The sequence below is a fragment of the Amborella trichopoda genome, chromosome 8 (genome assembly GCF_054954075.1).
Source record: "Amborella trichopoda isolate Santa Cruz 75 chromosome 8, AtrichopodaSantaCruz75HAP2 v2.0, whole genome shotgun sequence".
NCBI lineage: Eukaryota > Viridiplantae > Streptophyta > Magnoliopsida > Amborellales > Amborellaceae > Amborella > Amborella trichopoda.
In genome coordinates this window covers 28,936,817-28,953,478 of record NC_142343.1, presented here as the reverse complement: position 1 = coordinate 28,953,478, position 16,662 = coordinate 28,936,817, and the positions used below count along the sequence as shown (strand labels likewise).

Below are 16,662 nucleotides of genomic sequence, written 5' to 3'. Positions count from 1 at the left end.
AGGGGTATGCACCATATCCTTTTAAAAAGATCGATAGTGTCGAAGGCATATTGGCACGATATAGGGAAAGCTTGAGCTTATTAAAGGAAAGAAAAGTAAATCTAATTGGCCAGCAGGTGGGTTAAAAATTAATCACAAATGTAGGTAAGTATTAAACAGGATCAATCTTGGTAAACATTAAAAGTCCCATGTCCTTATCTCCAAGGACTGATCTATTTTTGGTAAGTCTGTTTGCTACTTGCTTTATTTGGCTGTACAATTGCTAGTGAATTACCCTTATTTGACACCATTAAACCTCATAATGACTCTAAATACGCTAGAAATAAAAAAAAATGGCAATTTTTGGAAAGAAAATAATTTTTCAGGTCTCGACCCTTTTTTAGGTAAGTTATTTTTCTGCTCTTAGTTTTTCTCTCAATAGCTTCCATTTTTTAATTCCAATGGTTTCTATGAGAACACTAGAATACCAGAAAATTGACATCCATGAACCACTTAAGAAGATCATAAATATGTGGAAACTACAATGGATGCTTTGGTTTGTAATTTATATTTTCCTGGCTCTTGTTTGGATGGCACTGTTTTCTCTACTCCTGATTTCCTTTTATATCTTCATTTCAGAAGTCCAAGAAACTTTGTCCTTAAACTGCATAATATTTAGTTATTTACTTCCTCAAACCTTGAAATATTTGAGAAATGCAAAAGGGTATCTTTGGAGCAATTATCCCTCTTTGGGTGATGGAGCAATTATCCCCCTTTGGGTGATGGTATAGTAAAGTTTAAAACCTCTCCTCTGTATGGAGTGTAGATATTAATGTATGCTTGGAGATATCACTTTCCATATGTACTCAGAAATGCATACCGTTTAAAAAATAAAATGTAGATGGGCAAGTATAAATGCATGTGTATGCATGTCATTATGTGTTCCATCTCATTAGTATAGATATATAAACACATTAAGCATGTGTCTGTTGCCTGTGTATTAAGGCCTCAAACATATGTATATACATGAACATTATGTTTGCGTTTGTGCAAATCATAACATGACATGCCCTTTTTGCATGCACTTCCATGACCGCACATTTATATGCATATTTTCTTTATACAATATTCATGCGGTATATTTTGGGTATGTTTTTACATTTGTATATGATGTTTTTGCATGTGTATATGTCCATGGATAGTTATATCTTTATTTGTTTTTCTTTTATTGTTTGCATGTTTCTATTATGTATCTAAAACAGTATTCAAACAGTGATATGTATGATGCATGTGTGAGAGAGAGAGAGAGAGCAAGAGAGAGAGAGAGAGTAAAAAAGGACCAACTCTATATGTTTGATTTTAGATTGCATAAGACAGGTTATGGTAGTCGATTTTATGATTTATGGAAATTTATGGGAATGTTTGTCTTATTTTAAGGATGAGGTTCCACTCTCATGGGATATTGGAAAGAATTACAAGGGCCTAAAATGCATAACATTGGTGAAAATTAGGTCGGGCTAATAATTCTTATCTGACATTCGAGGTATGAATTTTGTGCAAGATACATTCTGGATGTGTCAAGTATATATGAATCTCCAGTCAAAATCATGATAGGAATTTAATCACAAAGAACTTTGCTGAAAATTATCCTTGGAATTATCTCATCATGCTAGTATGAGATTTGAGGGAGCATATTGTCCATTTGTTCCCTCTATAAAACCCAATCAAGAAGTATTTTCAGGACCCCAAATTTGGGATGTAACCTTTTCAACCAATATGCTAAAATCAATAATAATAATAAAAAGTTTGAAGTCGCATTTTCTATGGGCTCGAAAAAAAAATGTGTCAAGATTGAATAGAAATTGTAACAATTATGGCAGGGTGAGATCCAAGTGTTAGTAAACTCAAAATTCAAGATTTTTTTCTTTTGAACATAATTATCTAGTGATATTTAGGTGGTTCAAAACTTCGGATCAAAATATTCTTCCCAAGTCTCTTACCCAAATGGAGTAAGTATACAATATCCTCTAGCTGGAGCATAGTATATATGCTCTTTAAATTTTGTATGATATATATTGAGGAATGGGAGTACCCATATCATCATCGTCAAAGCCTTTTCCCAACTAATTGGGGTCGGCTACACGAATTATGATCTGATGTTCTGCTTTATTAAGGACCATGACACAGTGAGGCCATAAATTGCCATAGTTTTTCTCAGGACCATGACATCAGTGAGGCCATAAATTGCCATAGTTTTTCTCACTACTTCAAACCATGTCTTTTTGGGCTTACTCCTTGTCTTTTTTTAGCTTTCGATTTAAACTAGCTCGTACCTCCTAACAGATCATGCACATCTCCACTTCCCCCAACCAACTCCAAATCTATGTTCGACATCTTCCTCAATCTCTCCGTTTTTTGGATTATCGACCCAAGATATCGAAAGTGTGCTCTTTTTGGTATTTCTTGACCGTCAATCTTAACTACTTCCTCGTCTCTACTCCTATTATTACTAAACTTGCATTCCATATTCTCTGTCTTAGTCTTGCTAATTCTAAAACCTTTAGATTCTAGAGCATCCCTCCAAAGTTCTAACTTTGTGTGGATGCCATTTCGGGTCCTATCGATCAAAATGTCATTTGCGAACAACATGCACCATGGTACCTCATCTTGTAGGTGCCTAGTTAAGTTGTCCATAACTAAGACAAAGAGGTATGGGCCCAATGCTGACCCCTGATGTAAACTTGTTGTTACGGAAAATTCACTCGTCTCTCGACTAGTTCTTTCTACACTAATTTGTGCTCCTTTTTACATATCTTTCACCAAATTGATGTAGTGTCTGAAAACTACTTTCTTTTCTGATGCCCACCAAATAAATCTCGAGGTACTCTATCATAAGCTTTCTTTAGATCAGTAAAGACCGTGTGGTCTTTTCTCGTTACCCTAAACTTCTCAATCAATCGCCTAAGTAGGAAAATAACCTTGGTTGTTGTCCTCACTGGCATAAAATTGAATTGGTTTCTGATACTGTTTTATGTCTTCATCGTTGCTCAATTAATCTCTCCCACATCTTCATAGTGTGGCTCATAAGTTTGACCCCTCAATAGTTTGCAGAATTCTCTCTGTCTCCTTTGTTGGTACCATAGTAAGTAACAAGTATAAATGGACCTCTAGTCAAAATCATATAGGAATGTAAATCACATCATGGCACATGTGCTTACAACACGCAAACAGTCATTGTTTTGGAGCCTAACGATGAATTCTGGTGTCCTTCTGTGGTAACTCTGCGGATTACCTATTTTTCGTCTTTATAATTTCTCCCTTATTGGTTATACCTTTTTCTCAGGTCATTTTTCTTTCTTTTGTTCAGGGCAAGTGATAAATGCCAGAGGGAGAAGAGAAAGACAATTAATGGTGATGATCTGCTTTGGGCAATGAGTACGTTGGGCTTTGAAGACTATATTGATCCCCTTAAGGTTTATCTGCAGATGTATAGGGAGGTAATTCTAGGTGGATCTGTTTGGCCTTTCTTTCATAAATTGCTGTATAAGTTGCTCCTTAGTGTTTTCTAATTTCTTGCGGTTCTACTTAAATGCAGTAATCTTTTTGTTTTTGTTGATTTTAGCTTTGGCTTATCTTTCTTCACTAGTCGATAAGGTTTTATGCGAACCAACTAACTCTTTTTCTTTTTCATTTTATGGCTCATTTCCTCGGGGATATTCACGAATTAAGATGGAGGTAGCATTCTAATCCCTTTCTCTTTTCCGTAATTGTGGGTTCTGAATGTGGGTGTGTGGTACTTTTGATTTCCCCATTCATTGATGGTATTATACTTTCTTTGCTCAAGTGCCTACATGCATGTTGGGTATTATAGTTTACAAACCAGATGTGGAGGAATTTTACCTTCCATATACCTGAAAAATATATATTATCTTTGTGAATCTTCTGCTGCGATATGCTTATATTGTTTGGAAGCCATAGTGCGCGACCTTTTTCGTTTTCAGCAAGGGAACTTCTTACAAGTTTTGAGTTTTATTGAATATTCAGAGCATGGAATGGAAACCAAGTGTATTTTGTATCTTTGGTAAATGGTCATGATCGGTATTGCTGTAGTTCATCATGCTTGTCCAAGTTAAAGGAGCAAATGCACTTGTTTTTCATTGACTACTAAAGTATGCATTGGAAAATGAATACATTTATACATCTTTGGTAACTATGATTATTGTACTTCTATATTACAATATGTGTGGCAAGTTGAATGAGCTGTATACTGAATCATGGGTGGTGTGAGTCTTTTCATCAGTGAAGCTGTCGATATCAACTTAAGTTATGCTAGTTGGTTTGTTGGTGCATATAATGTTATCCTGGTTATCTTGACTTGCTTTTTTGACTCGGGCACTAATTGAGCATGCTTTTTGACTGAATATTGGGCAGGGCGACAGTAAAGGAACAAAAGGTGGAGATCAATCGGCTAAGAAGGAATCTGCTGGAGTTCAGGCAGGTTCAAGCACACAGGTGGGAATTTTTTTCGTTGACCATCCTATCCCTGCTTTCCAAGCTGTATATTAAAAGTTTTACATACGATCCTTCATTCATTCTTTATTTCTTTATCTTGTGTTCAGCAAGTTTCTCATCAAGGATCTTTCAATCAAGGCATGAACTACATGCGTTCTCAGGTATGTGCATAGATTTCTCTTGAAACTGTAGGCTTTGTGCATTATTCATTAAACTGTGCGCTGTTTGTTGATTAGCATGTGTACTTTGATGTTCTAAAAATCTTGACTAATGAAATGAACATCGACTGAAGCAGGCGAAGAAATCATAACCTATACCAAACTTACATTTCAAGTGATAAGGAATTACACTAGAGTTTAAGGACAATGCTGTCACTTAAGATGTTGAAATGTGCAGTAGATTCATGTATCTCTTCATGAGTGAGGAATAAATTTGGATTGCATGGCTCCTGAGCTCACATTGATCATTGGTTCTGTTGGCCTGCTTTGTATAACGGATCCGAACTATTCTGTATTTTCTGTGTCTCATATATTGCTATACTGATTCGTTAAACTAATTGCATCATGGATACCACCATTCTGGTGGGTCCACGGAAGTTTGTGTTTCTTTTCATGTTTTCCTTTCTTGGATGGTACTTGTGTTCCTTTTTTTATATGTAGCCACAGGATTTATATATTGACTTACTAAGTCTATTACTACTTTTGAGTTAGTTACATCAGTTGAGGGGTTGATGGATGGTTGCATTTGGTAGTCTTATGGGCTAAATTTGCCGTACATTGCACTTGTAGGTTCCACCACTCTTGTCGTTTTTACCTTTCAATGTACTTTTATGTTAGTTTAGTGCCCATTCCACCAAGAAAACAGAGGTTCATTAGCCTTTAGCGAACTTTTATTTTTGTAACGTAAAAGCTCTATTGATAAGACTTGATTATGCTCGCCTCTTGATTACCATGAAAGAGTTAGATTCAGAAGGGTTCTTGTTTTTAAAACCACATATCTAGGAATAAATCCCAAATATATGATGTGGATTGTCCACTAATCAGAGTTCTATGGGAAACCCTTGTCGATCCAATGGAATTTGCCTATTAACATTCTACATGTTGGCTATTAGGACAACATGGTCTCCTTGTATTGTTGCTTAAGCTGATTCATGACAGGAGTAGGAACTGGAACATCAATGCCTGAATCACTGTAGTAAAAAAACTTGGCAAATATCTTTGTGGGGCTATCCTAATTGTAATTTGGAAGGCGTACCAAGTTTGGTAATCTATGGGGATTCCTTTCTCATGTATGGTAGAAATGCTTGTATTTCCTTTGGTCAAATGAAGATAAAAACATGGTTTCATAGATATAGTTTTGGGCAATTCGATTCCAAATGTAGATTTAACTGGGAGATACATCCACACTTGATCTCTTCACAATTCCCATAAGATGCACAATTCCCATAAGCTTGGGAGAGCATCTTATGTTGTGATTCCCCATTAGGGAGTTATGTGTGGTGTCTTGATATCTTCTTATTAGCTAATAGCTTGGTTTCTCATGTGTTCCCAATCATAGTTGTCAACAACAACCTTCATAACCCCTTGGGGTTTAGGCCCTTTATTCATGAGCCTTGTAATTATTCTATTGAGATCCTATACTCATCTAATATAGGAGCTCCCTAATGACACTCATGTTATAGTTGGACCTTTCCGGTCCTTGACACAACAGTTCTCACGGTTCTTATGAGTAACTAAGAGCACTGACTTGCTGAACAGGCGATCTGGAGATGGTTTCCATAGAGTTACAAAACCCTGGATCGTGAGGATTGAGTGTGAGGGGCATTAAAGGGTTCTCCCTAGTCAGGGTTAGTACAAGAGTCCCTCATAATCATGAAAGCCAGGGCATCATTTTTGGAATTTTTGTATGGATCAGAGGATTATTGTAGCTAGGGTATTACTGGGAGAATTTCGAAGAACCTCATGTGAGATGGCTACCCTTTAGGAGGACATGAGCCAAATCCTTGACCTCGAACCATCTCATAGCATGTGCATACACAATTGAAAATGGGAAGCTGCTCTTTTCAGGATTGATCCGAATTTAATTGCTATTGGGGGAATGGACAGGAATCACTGGATTACAAGACATCCATCGCTTCGAATTCGAATTTGATCTCCTTCCATACCTCACAAGCAGCAGCTAGTTCTGGGCTCCACTTGCTAGCTTCACGGATAACTTCATTACCTTCACGAGCAAGATCATGTCCCTCATTACGAGCTTGTACGCACGCTTCTAAAGCCACCCGATTAGCTACATGTGTTGGAGAGAGAACCCCCTTGTACACGAGTGCATATCCTTGAGGATCTACTTGCAATGTACTATGATTCTAGAATGCAGCCATTTATTGGGTTGACTTTTATATGCCAAGCTCGAGCCCTTGTTAAAGACAATGGTTCGTGGGTCATGTTGGGTTAATAGATAAAATGATTTAAAGGTTACGGGACTAGCTCGGCGGATTAATAGATAAAATGATTTAAGGGTCACGAGACTAGCTTGGTGGAGTGCTCGGCTATCTAATTTGTTTCCTTAAGGGTTCCAATTTTCCTCCAAGAAATTTTTTGAGACTCAAAATCAGTTTAGAATAATGAAATAAACTTGAGAATGAATTTTAGTGATTTTTGAGAATTTTAGAGAGTTGTTTGGAGCCAAAAAGTAGGTTTAAACTTGTTCTTGGGAAATTCCAAAAGAGGACATCACACTCTACACATATGGGGGCCCAAATGGCCGATGGGCACCACCCCCGTGGTTCCACATGGCAGCCACAGTGTGATGACATGTGTGTAGTTTAATTGGTGTTTGGTTTAAGATATTTTTTATGTGCAATGTCGTATCATGTGTAAGGGACTTATTTTGGCACATGATATTTTAATTTCACATGAGTGGTACATAGAGGCATATGTGAGGAATGGCATACGGTTTGATATGTTAATTGGAACCCTAAGGCCAATTGGAATTTTGCATGTGCCATGCGTCACTCTATTATTTGATCTATGTATGAACCATAGTTACCAGAATCTCTCCATCGACCTCGCGTTTCCGGTTTCGAAACCCGATTCCATGTTTTCGTTAAGGAATGTCCACGAAAACCGTTTTTCGGAACCAAGGAAACTCGATTCCTTAATTTTGGAATCACGATTCGACATATCTTTAGAAACCTGTTTTCGGAACGAAGGAAACTCGATTCCTTAATTTCGGAATCTCTATTCAACACACCTTTAGAAACCATTTGTCAGAACCAAGGAAACTCGATTGTTTAATTTCAGAATCTCTATCCAACACATCTTTAAAAACTTGAACCCATTAATTGCAGGTAGACGTTCCCAAATATATCGAATTTGGATTTTAGCGAGGATTAAATCTTGTTTCCATATCAATTGGAGTAAAAATCTTCTTTCGAATGCTTCTAGTGGTTGCAGGGTTTCATTATTTTACTTGTGCCACCCTAGATGGCCTTTACTTTAAATTTAAAATATAATTGATTAATACAACACATACAATTAAAAGCATGGCGTAGACATAATCCTATTTTGTCTTTATAATAATGAAGTCAAAATCACAATTTAGGAATACTTGTCTTTTGTATATAATGACCATAAGTTTACTAGTCAACACAATCACTTTCAAATTCGGGAAACCTTCTACTAAGAGACATCCAATATAGGTTTTAACGTTGATGAGGCTCAAAATGTGCTTGTGGCTTCCTTCTCCATAAAAATAAAATCTTGATTCCTGGTAGGGGTCGTCAAACGCATTCCATAGTCCATATTATTGTAGATCTCGATCTCAAATTGGCATGGATCTCTGATTTATATACTTTAAAAACTTGATTCCAAATATGTTAGAACCATGATTCAAAACAACAACATATCTATGTTCCACATATGTCATAAACTCGACATAGATGTCGAAAACTCGATTCTGCATATTAAAAATCCGGACTTCTGGAGTGTCGATTTCAGGGTGATGGGAATCCCGATTCCATGGAGGACGAAATCTCGATTCCATAAGTCGATGAAACTTGAATCTATTTCGGTCGAAACACGATTCTCAAAAACTAATAATATCGTTCCTAGCGATTTCTATTGTACGGACAACGATTCTTAAGACAAGAATTCTGGTTTCTAAAACGATTCAGGTTCCCAAGCGTTTCCAACAACTATGGTATGAACTAGTTGTTAATTAAAACACTGTAGCCTATTCTACTCATCTTGATTTCTTTGCATTTGAATTTTCAAAACTAAAAGGAGGGAAATTTGGAAATAGAATTTAGTGGGGATAGTAGTAAAAAAAATCACATCCACCCATTGTGATAGCTAAATGTATGATGTGAGGCTTGGATCAAAGCTTCTCTCTCACACTCTACATGCTTTCACTTAGGAGGCCTACAGATACCTATCAAGTATCGACCCTAACCTTTCTCCTCTCTCTAAGCATTCATTTAACCCACAAGTTGGGCATAGAGGAGAGTTCAAGCTAGAATTAGACAGAGAAAGAATGGGAGGAACGGCCCCATAATGAGCATAATAAGGTTACCCTATGGAGTCCCATGGAGCACACCACCTTTGGAGATCCATAGCCATCAAGAATAAGCAATCTCCACACCACTAATCCATTTTCTTGGCTGAAGTTGCTCCAAACAGTAAGGAGTATGCTCTTTTATGTCCCATCCCTTTGATGGTTTTATACTTATTTCATACCTTGATTCATGACCTTGCTACCTAGTTTGATTACCTTAATTGTGGCATAGTTTCTTCATGGTTTTCACGAGATTTTCTTGTTAGAATTATCTGATATTTTTCATCACAGAATAGAAGCTATTTTGAGTTCCTAACGAGTTCTAGATGTTTTCGAGTCCTTACCAGACCAAAATTTCCTCTCCTACTTATTGGTTGATACCCTATTATATTGGCACGTATATTGACTCCATTGCCTATTGGCACTCTCTCTCTCTCTCACTTTTGGATAATGTATGATGTAAGGCTTGAATCAAAGCTTCTCTCTCACACACTACATGCTTTCACTTCGGAGGCCTATAAAAAACCTATTAAGTATCGACCCTAACCTTTCTCCTCTCTCTTTGTCCCCCTCTAGGGTGTCATGCCCCACCCATTGAGATACTTATCCAAAAGATCTTGTTTCCTTGATCCATTCATCCAGAAATACAAGATACTTATCCAAAATATCTTGTTTATCTATATTTTTTTGATGCTGAAAATACATTTATTTTTTGTTAAAATTAGATTTAAATTTTTTGATTAATAAATTTAAATTTATTTATCTAAATTTCATTTTTTGGATCCATAAGATCAAGAATATATTAATTTGTTGGGGCTCATGCTTGGTCCATCAAGTTGGCCAATAAATAGAGGAAACGGGGTCTAGTGTGTAGATTACAGATTCCCCTAAGGTGTCTTACATAGATATGGGCACACTCTCGCAATGGTGTAGGGGGGCTCTGTTCAGCACATGTACAAGTATCACCCATAGATGTGGCTATCGTTCGTACATTCCATGCCGTGGTAATATTAAAGATTTGGCCCTTACTCTCACAGGCCACCAACTACACACAGGAGTCCGGCCACCTCCTAGTTAATTCACCCCTAGGCATCTCTCTAAACTCCACTGTGGGGGTGTGCATTATGTCTAGGGTTTCGACATGGCTCTCCGGCCTGGAGTGCCCAACCCCGGGTGAGTCAACGGGAATTAGAAAACATGACTCTCTGGTCCCATGCGGACCACTCCCCCACTGGAGTAAACTATTACTATAATAATATGTTTTTACATGCTCTCAAGGCCTTTGAAGGCCACAAACCCCTACAAAGGCTTCACTAATTCGAAAGATGAAATAATTTAGCATTGGAGGTGGATGAGTTAAATCCTGGTTGGATAGGTTGTGTAAGTGGAGAATCCGGGATCCCCATTTTCCTGTTTTGGGAAATTGGACTTCTGATCTTGTAGTGTTTGGTGAGGGTTACCTTGGAGAGGAATGGGGATGGTCTTGAACTGGCACTACTACTGACAGTTTAGAAGGAAACTCAAGGATGGGAGGGTTTTTTATTTGGACAGAAGTGTACATTAGGAGCCATGACAAATCGGTTATTGAAGTGATGTTGTGTGGGTTTTATAGTTAGGAAAGTGGTATCATGTGGATTGTTCTGTCCTTTCTAGAACAAATTCAGGGGTTGAGGGATGAGTCGTCTCCATGTTACTTGCTTTGGCTTATGCAATGCTTACGCCTTACATTTGTATGAACATCATCTGACAAGAATCTTTCTGTGGATCATCTCAAAAGTAGGGTCAGTCCCCAATTTCTTTTTTATCTCGTAGGAAGGACAATAAGTCAGTGGGCCCCCACCTCCTCCATTCCTATGTTAGGCTGTGAGCATTTTTCTTTATAGTTTGTTTGGGGTTTCTTTTTTATGCTTGTTTTGATGTGTCGTGATATTATTTGAGAGGGTGCATTCTGCAGATCTCATGAGTTATTAATCTAATGTGTTCTGGGTCTTGCAAATCCCTGGTCTCATGATCTTAGAGATTTGGCTGAAGTTCAATGAACATGTTATGATATGTTCTTGGAGTTGTAGTGTTTGTCTTTGTTGTTTTGTTATAATACCATGTTATCATTTGGATTGATTCACTACATGAACTTCAATATTCAAACTTTCAGATCCCACAAATCAAATATACAGAATGTATGAGATCTGACAAATGGAAATTTAGATCCAAAATATGATTATCTTCCATTGGAATCTGAAATTTTATCATGTTTATTAAATATTCAAGTATTCCTATTTTTGAGAGGCTACATTAGTCCAAATGTTTGGATTGTTTGAATGTATCATGACCTCATGGCAAAAATATATATATATTCTTAAAGGAATTAAGCGTATTTTTTTTTGCAGTAGAAATTTGCTGCATGTTGCTTTTTTGTTCTAAGAAATCATGTTCTGCTCAATTGTTTGATGACATTGGTTACCAATTTGCTTTCCCTTCCCTTTGGTTTCATTTGTGTCCTTGCAGGCTCAGGCATGAGATCAAGTGTAGGGGAATGAATGCATGTTGGCTGGACATGTAAAATGGAATCATATTTAAGAAATGTTGGCCTTTCACCTATCTCCCCAAGAACATACATCATGCTTGTTTTTATAGAAGCCCCACTAGTAGATCTTGTTTGTTATTGAGTTTTGTGGGGTTTATATTCTTATTGTTTTCTGCTTTTTGACATCAAACCAAGGTGATTGGGAAATTTGGAAAGGTAATGACAGTTATGTTTGCTTATACATGGAAATTGGTGTCTGGTGTGAATTGTTATTCTAGACCCTGTATTTGTTACTTAGTAATGCTAGTGATCCCTCCCCGTAAAAATTATGGTCTTTCCATTATGTAATTATGATTTGTGGGTTAGAGTGTGCATACTGTAGAATAAAATAATAAATAATTTTTGTAATTATGATAGAAATGTATACAATGGGATCATTTATTTTTGGTAGAAGGAGGTCACTGTTATTATTGACGGTTGGATGCAAAATCGGGTGGTTGGTGTTGTATCTTTAGTTGGAGCACAAAGTCCAAAATAAAATTTCTCGAATGTTGTAACACTTCAATGGCTAGAAATGAGTATGGGTACTAAAAAGAAAAGGATTGTATACTATGAAACTATTTATTCTGATAACTTTTTGTAGCCATTGGATGTGAAATCTAACATATTATAATATATCACGACTTTTGAGAAAATTTATTTCAAGCTTTGTACTCAATTAGTGATTTCACATCCATTTGATTTCACATTCAATGGTTGATAATAATCGTGACATTCTTCTATCAATAAAATAAATGGTCTCATAGTATAAAAGCCTAATTATGATTTGTGTTTTAGTGTGTATATTGTAAAATAAAACAAAAATCTTGTTTCGCCTTACATATGCCTTGTTTGTGTTTCGTGGTCATGCAAATTTTGGTGAGATCTACTGCATTGATAATGTTATTTTGGAAATGAACATTCTATTATTCAAAGCAATGACAACCAGAAATCAAAAATAAAATCGTGTATGATCGTGCAAGTTGAGAGCTTTGATGTAATCAATTATATTTTTGAAATTTTAAGACGGTAACCACATTGGCACCCCAAAAATCGATTTGGATTGGTAAATCAACAGTTTAGATCGGAATCGATCGGATTCGGTTGGATTCAGTTTTAAATTTACATCATACAAAAGACGCAGCATAGAAATTATCTTGGATGAAGTATATAATCATACATGAACTACAATAAAATATACAATTTGTAAAATATGACCTAAAATCAAAATGAAAGGCGATGCTCTTCATTTTGATCACGTTAGCGTAATCCATTGAATTCACATGACAATTTATTGATTCGATCTAGAAACAAAACATTCAAATTAGTGGCCACTTGATTATATGCAAAATCCTAATACTTTATTATATAATACATTACTTTACTTTTAAATGGATTATCATTGTTTGGATAATATTTAGATGCAACTTGGTATATACATTGAACAAATATAAGAAATACATTACAACATTTTACGAGCATTTCTATAAACTATCATTACCAAGCATGCTTTGTTAAGTAGTGTGGATAGAGTGGATGCTTAGGGGACCGCATCCGTGCCCCAGCTAGTATGACACTTCTCGTCGTTATCTATCACCACAAACGTGATCATTTTCCCCAAAATATCATCCCCGGTATATTTTCTTTCCCTGTCCAAACTTGCAATTTTTCCCCTTTCCCTTTTGTGCACAGAAGTAGAATAGAGAAAGAAAGGAAAAATAATTACAATAATTTAAAAATGGATGCAAACGCTCAAGCCATGGCTGCTCACAATGGCTGCTCACAGCCGAGTAAGTAACCAGTTGATTAAACGACATAAAAAATTTTATCAGATTTTTACGGTATAATTCAGGGCATAAAAAAATCAATAAAGCAAAGAATTGCAGAGAGAGAGGGAATCAAGAACTCAAAGCGGTCGCTGAGGTAATTGCATACTGCAGACTGCTAAACAACAAGCAATTTAGAGAAGGGGTGAGAGAGAATAAGAGAGAAAGGGCGAGAGAGCTCAACGTGGATGCAGCTAAAAGTAAAGGCTTCTTACAAGTAACAAATGCAAGGAGATTTAGCAGATGATTATGAATTCTCGGCTTGATTCCACCGCAAATCCAACGAGGAACATCTGGAATTAATAGAGCACTTCATGAGAGCTTCCGAGACCATATTATCTCTAGAGAGAGAGAGTAATCGATGGGGCTGGAGAGAATTGTAGAACGCTTACCAGCAACAAATACAATGATGTTTATAGAGAGGATTGAGAATTCTTAGCTTGATATCTCTGAGTAGCAAGCAGAAGACGGTGAATTAAGGGAGGAAATTGTGAGGGTTCAGAGCTGTATAAACTTTTTAGAGAGAGAAGAAATGGATTCGAATCGTGCCAGCTCAAGTACACAGGGCGTGGGAACAGGGCAAGGTGGTGCGGATTTGTTCTCTTTTTTTTTTTATGGTTTGGTTTTCTTTGTAACACGTTTCTTTGTAATGGATTTCCAGGTATCCAAAGGACGTATAAGTCTGTATTTTGTTGCGCTCCTAATCTAAAATCCTGAAAGCTTGTCAGTTTTTCATGCTCACATATATTGTAATGCTCGCCCTTATCCTATTGTTTTTGGAATTCGATATATGAATAATTTAGTTGGGATAAGGTGACATCAAAATCATCTTCTCTCTCATTTTTCTTAAAACCCCATTCCTACTACTCATTGTTCTGCTGTGTCTATGCAAATATTGTATCTAAGTCTATCGGTCCGTAATCTTCAAGCTTCCTTATTGTTTGTTGCTCTCGGAGGTTCAAGTTGTAATGAACATAAACTAGCTTATAAAGCATCTCCAAAGCTAGTTGATTCCTCCTAGTGATGTGCAACAACTAAAATATACTTCATTTTCGCTCACACCCAGTAGTAGAATATATCTGGGAGAGTACTTTGGTTGCTATCCTTCTTAGGTAAGGTGCATCACTACCAAATATCTCCTATCATTCAGCTGGATTAAAATACAAAAAGCATTATAAAGACAAGAACGTTCTATATTATTAAAGATATGAAAGAGCAACATATTAGTTATGGGTTAACATGTATCCATCTTAGTTCGGGAATTTCTTGCAAGTCTAGTTCAAAATGATCCTACAACATCTCTATATATGGAAAGCTAAAAACATATATTTCGTATTAATGCATTATTTATTCCTCACAAGTATATCAATTCAATGAAATTTTTACCCAAACATTAACTCTTACCTCTTGTACTGCCGTTACTTAGTTTCGATGGTTTCTCTTCAGCCTGGGAATAATGTAACTAACCCCGTCTATAATCTTGTCGGGATGTTCAAACGTTAAATAGAAAAATTTTGGGTTGAAATAGAAACTTAGAAAATACATAGATGGAGAAAGGTTAATTAAATGCACATTAAAACAATATCTTGGAATTAAACTGTTAGGTCCGGGACTTGTTCGGTCATTGATCCTGTTTATATTTTGAATCGTTTCCTATTAATGCTTACCTTAGTTTTCTTTTTCAATTTGCTGTATAACTTATGTCTGGTGTTTTGAGTGGTGTTGTGTTATTGTAGGGATCGCAACATTTCGAACGATACGAAATTCGCTCAAATCCGAGCTACCTTCAAAAAGTCATAATCTGCACCCCCAAATTGTTTTTTTTACATGTATCCCAATGTACCGTGCATGAATCACCATGAAAACTTACCCATCCCAATGCACATGATTATATCATGTATACTCCTACACAATGATTACACGCACGCACTCTTTCTCCTTTCACAAGCTCTCTTTCTTCATGCATGCCTTCTCTGTCCTCATGCATGATCATTGAGTGCCATGTGACACATTCATGCTTCCACCCCTATCATTGTATTCCTCATCCGTGCATTCTCTCTCCTCATGAATGATGACTTGAGTGTCATGTAGTACATGCATGCTTCACGCCCATTATTGTGTTCTTTATACATGCCTTCTCTCTCATCATGCATGATCACTTGAAACTTTCTCTGTCACACCCCAAATTTCATAACGCTTAACATTCCTGAGGTGTGACAGTCTATTCTTTAAAGTATAGATAGAATAAATTCCGAATTTCATCTATATGTTACACCAAAATTTCTATATATTTTACAAAACTGTTTGGTTTTCTATTAAATTTTTTTCAAATTTGTACGAAGTCCACTCACAACTTATATTAACATGAAGGTCTATATGTATACAATTTTGATATAACAAAAGTTACAAAGATGAATTTTAACCATGATTATAGACGTCTTCCAAGCTACTCTTGTTGTATATACCAACAATAAAGCTGTAATTACTCTGAAAAGAATTCACAATACTTTGATGAGTTTGGCTACTCAGTAAGTGATCATTATAATCCTTAAACATCACAATTGGAAAATGTATTATTTTTTAAAAGAATGCATACTGAAACAATATGAAGAAGAACATACACAGAGAGCAGTTCAAAATTCAGAAAGATACAATTTAACATAGTTCAGAAGTTTTGAATGCATATTGAAACAATATGAGGAAGTACATATCTAAGTCTTTTAATAGAAATACATAATTTCAAAAGATTTCACAAAGTACCCTACTGGCATCCCAAGTAGGTCACTTATATACCCCACCAGCGTTCTAGATGGGTCTATTTAATCCCTGCAGGTCAACTCATACCTCACCGACATATCGGATAAGTCCACTTAATCCCTATTGGCATACCGGATCGGTCTACTTATACCTCATCAGCGTATCGGATGAGTCCACTTAATCCTTATCGACCTACCGAATAGGTCCACTTATACCTCACCGGCGTACCGGATGAGTCCACTTGTATACTTATAGTATATCTAAAACTCTTTAAACATCAGAAATCAACAATATCGTATATTCAAAATATCCTAGAAATCATTAACATGAATCAATTTATAGCAATCACTTTTACTGACATTTCTATAAATAACCAGTTAAACATTTTGGGCAATAATTTCACAAAAGTAGTAGTTCTGAGAGACATTATTGAAATTTAGCATGATAAACAGTCTATTGACAATAGAAAAA

General features: G+C 36.3%; 1 protein-coding gene across 3 annotated transcripts in view; it reads left to right on the top strand.

The window, feature by feature from the left end:
- LOC18433056 (nuclear transcription factor Y subunit B-1) overlaps positions 1–11,895 on the top strand; it is a 34,348-nt gene extending 22,453 nt beyond the window's left edge. Inside the window, exons 3-7 of one of the 3 annotated variants that reach the window (XM_011624619.3) lie at positions 3,347–3,476; positions 3,709–3,714; positions 4,411–4,491; positions 4,599–4,652; positions 11,551–11,895. In XM_011624619.3, the coding sequence (XP_011622921.1) occupies positions 3,347–3,476; positions 3,709–3,714; positions 4,411–4,491; positions 4,599–4,652; positions 11,551–11,562 (283 nt within the window). In that variant the 3' untranslated portion in view covers positions 11,563–11,895. Of the gene's footprint in view, positions 1–3,346; positions 3,654–3,708; positions 3,715–4,410; positions 4,492–4,598; positions 4,653–11,550 lie in introns of those variants that run through there. The other 2 variants (XM_088874352.1, XM_011624621.3) reach the window with 2 other exon arrangements.
- The last annotated feature ends 4,767 nt before the right edge of the window (positions 11,896–16,662 follow it).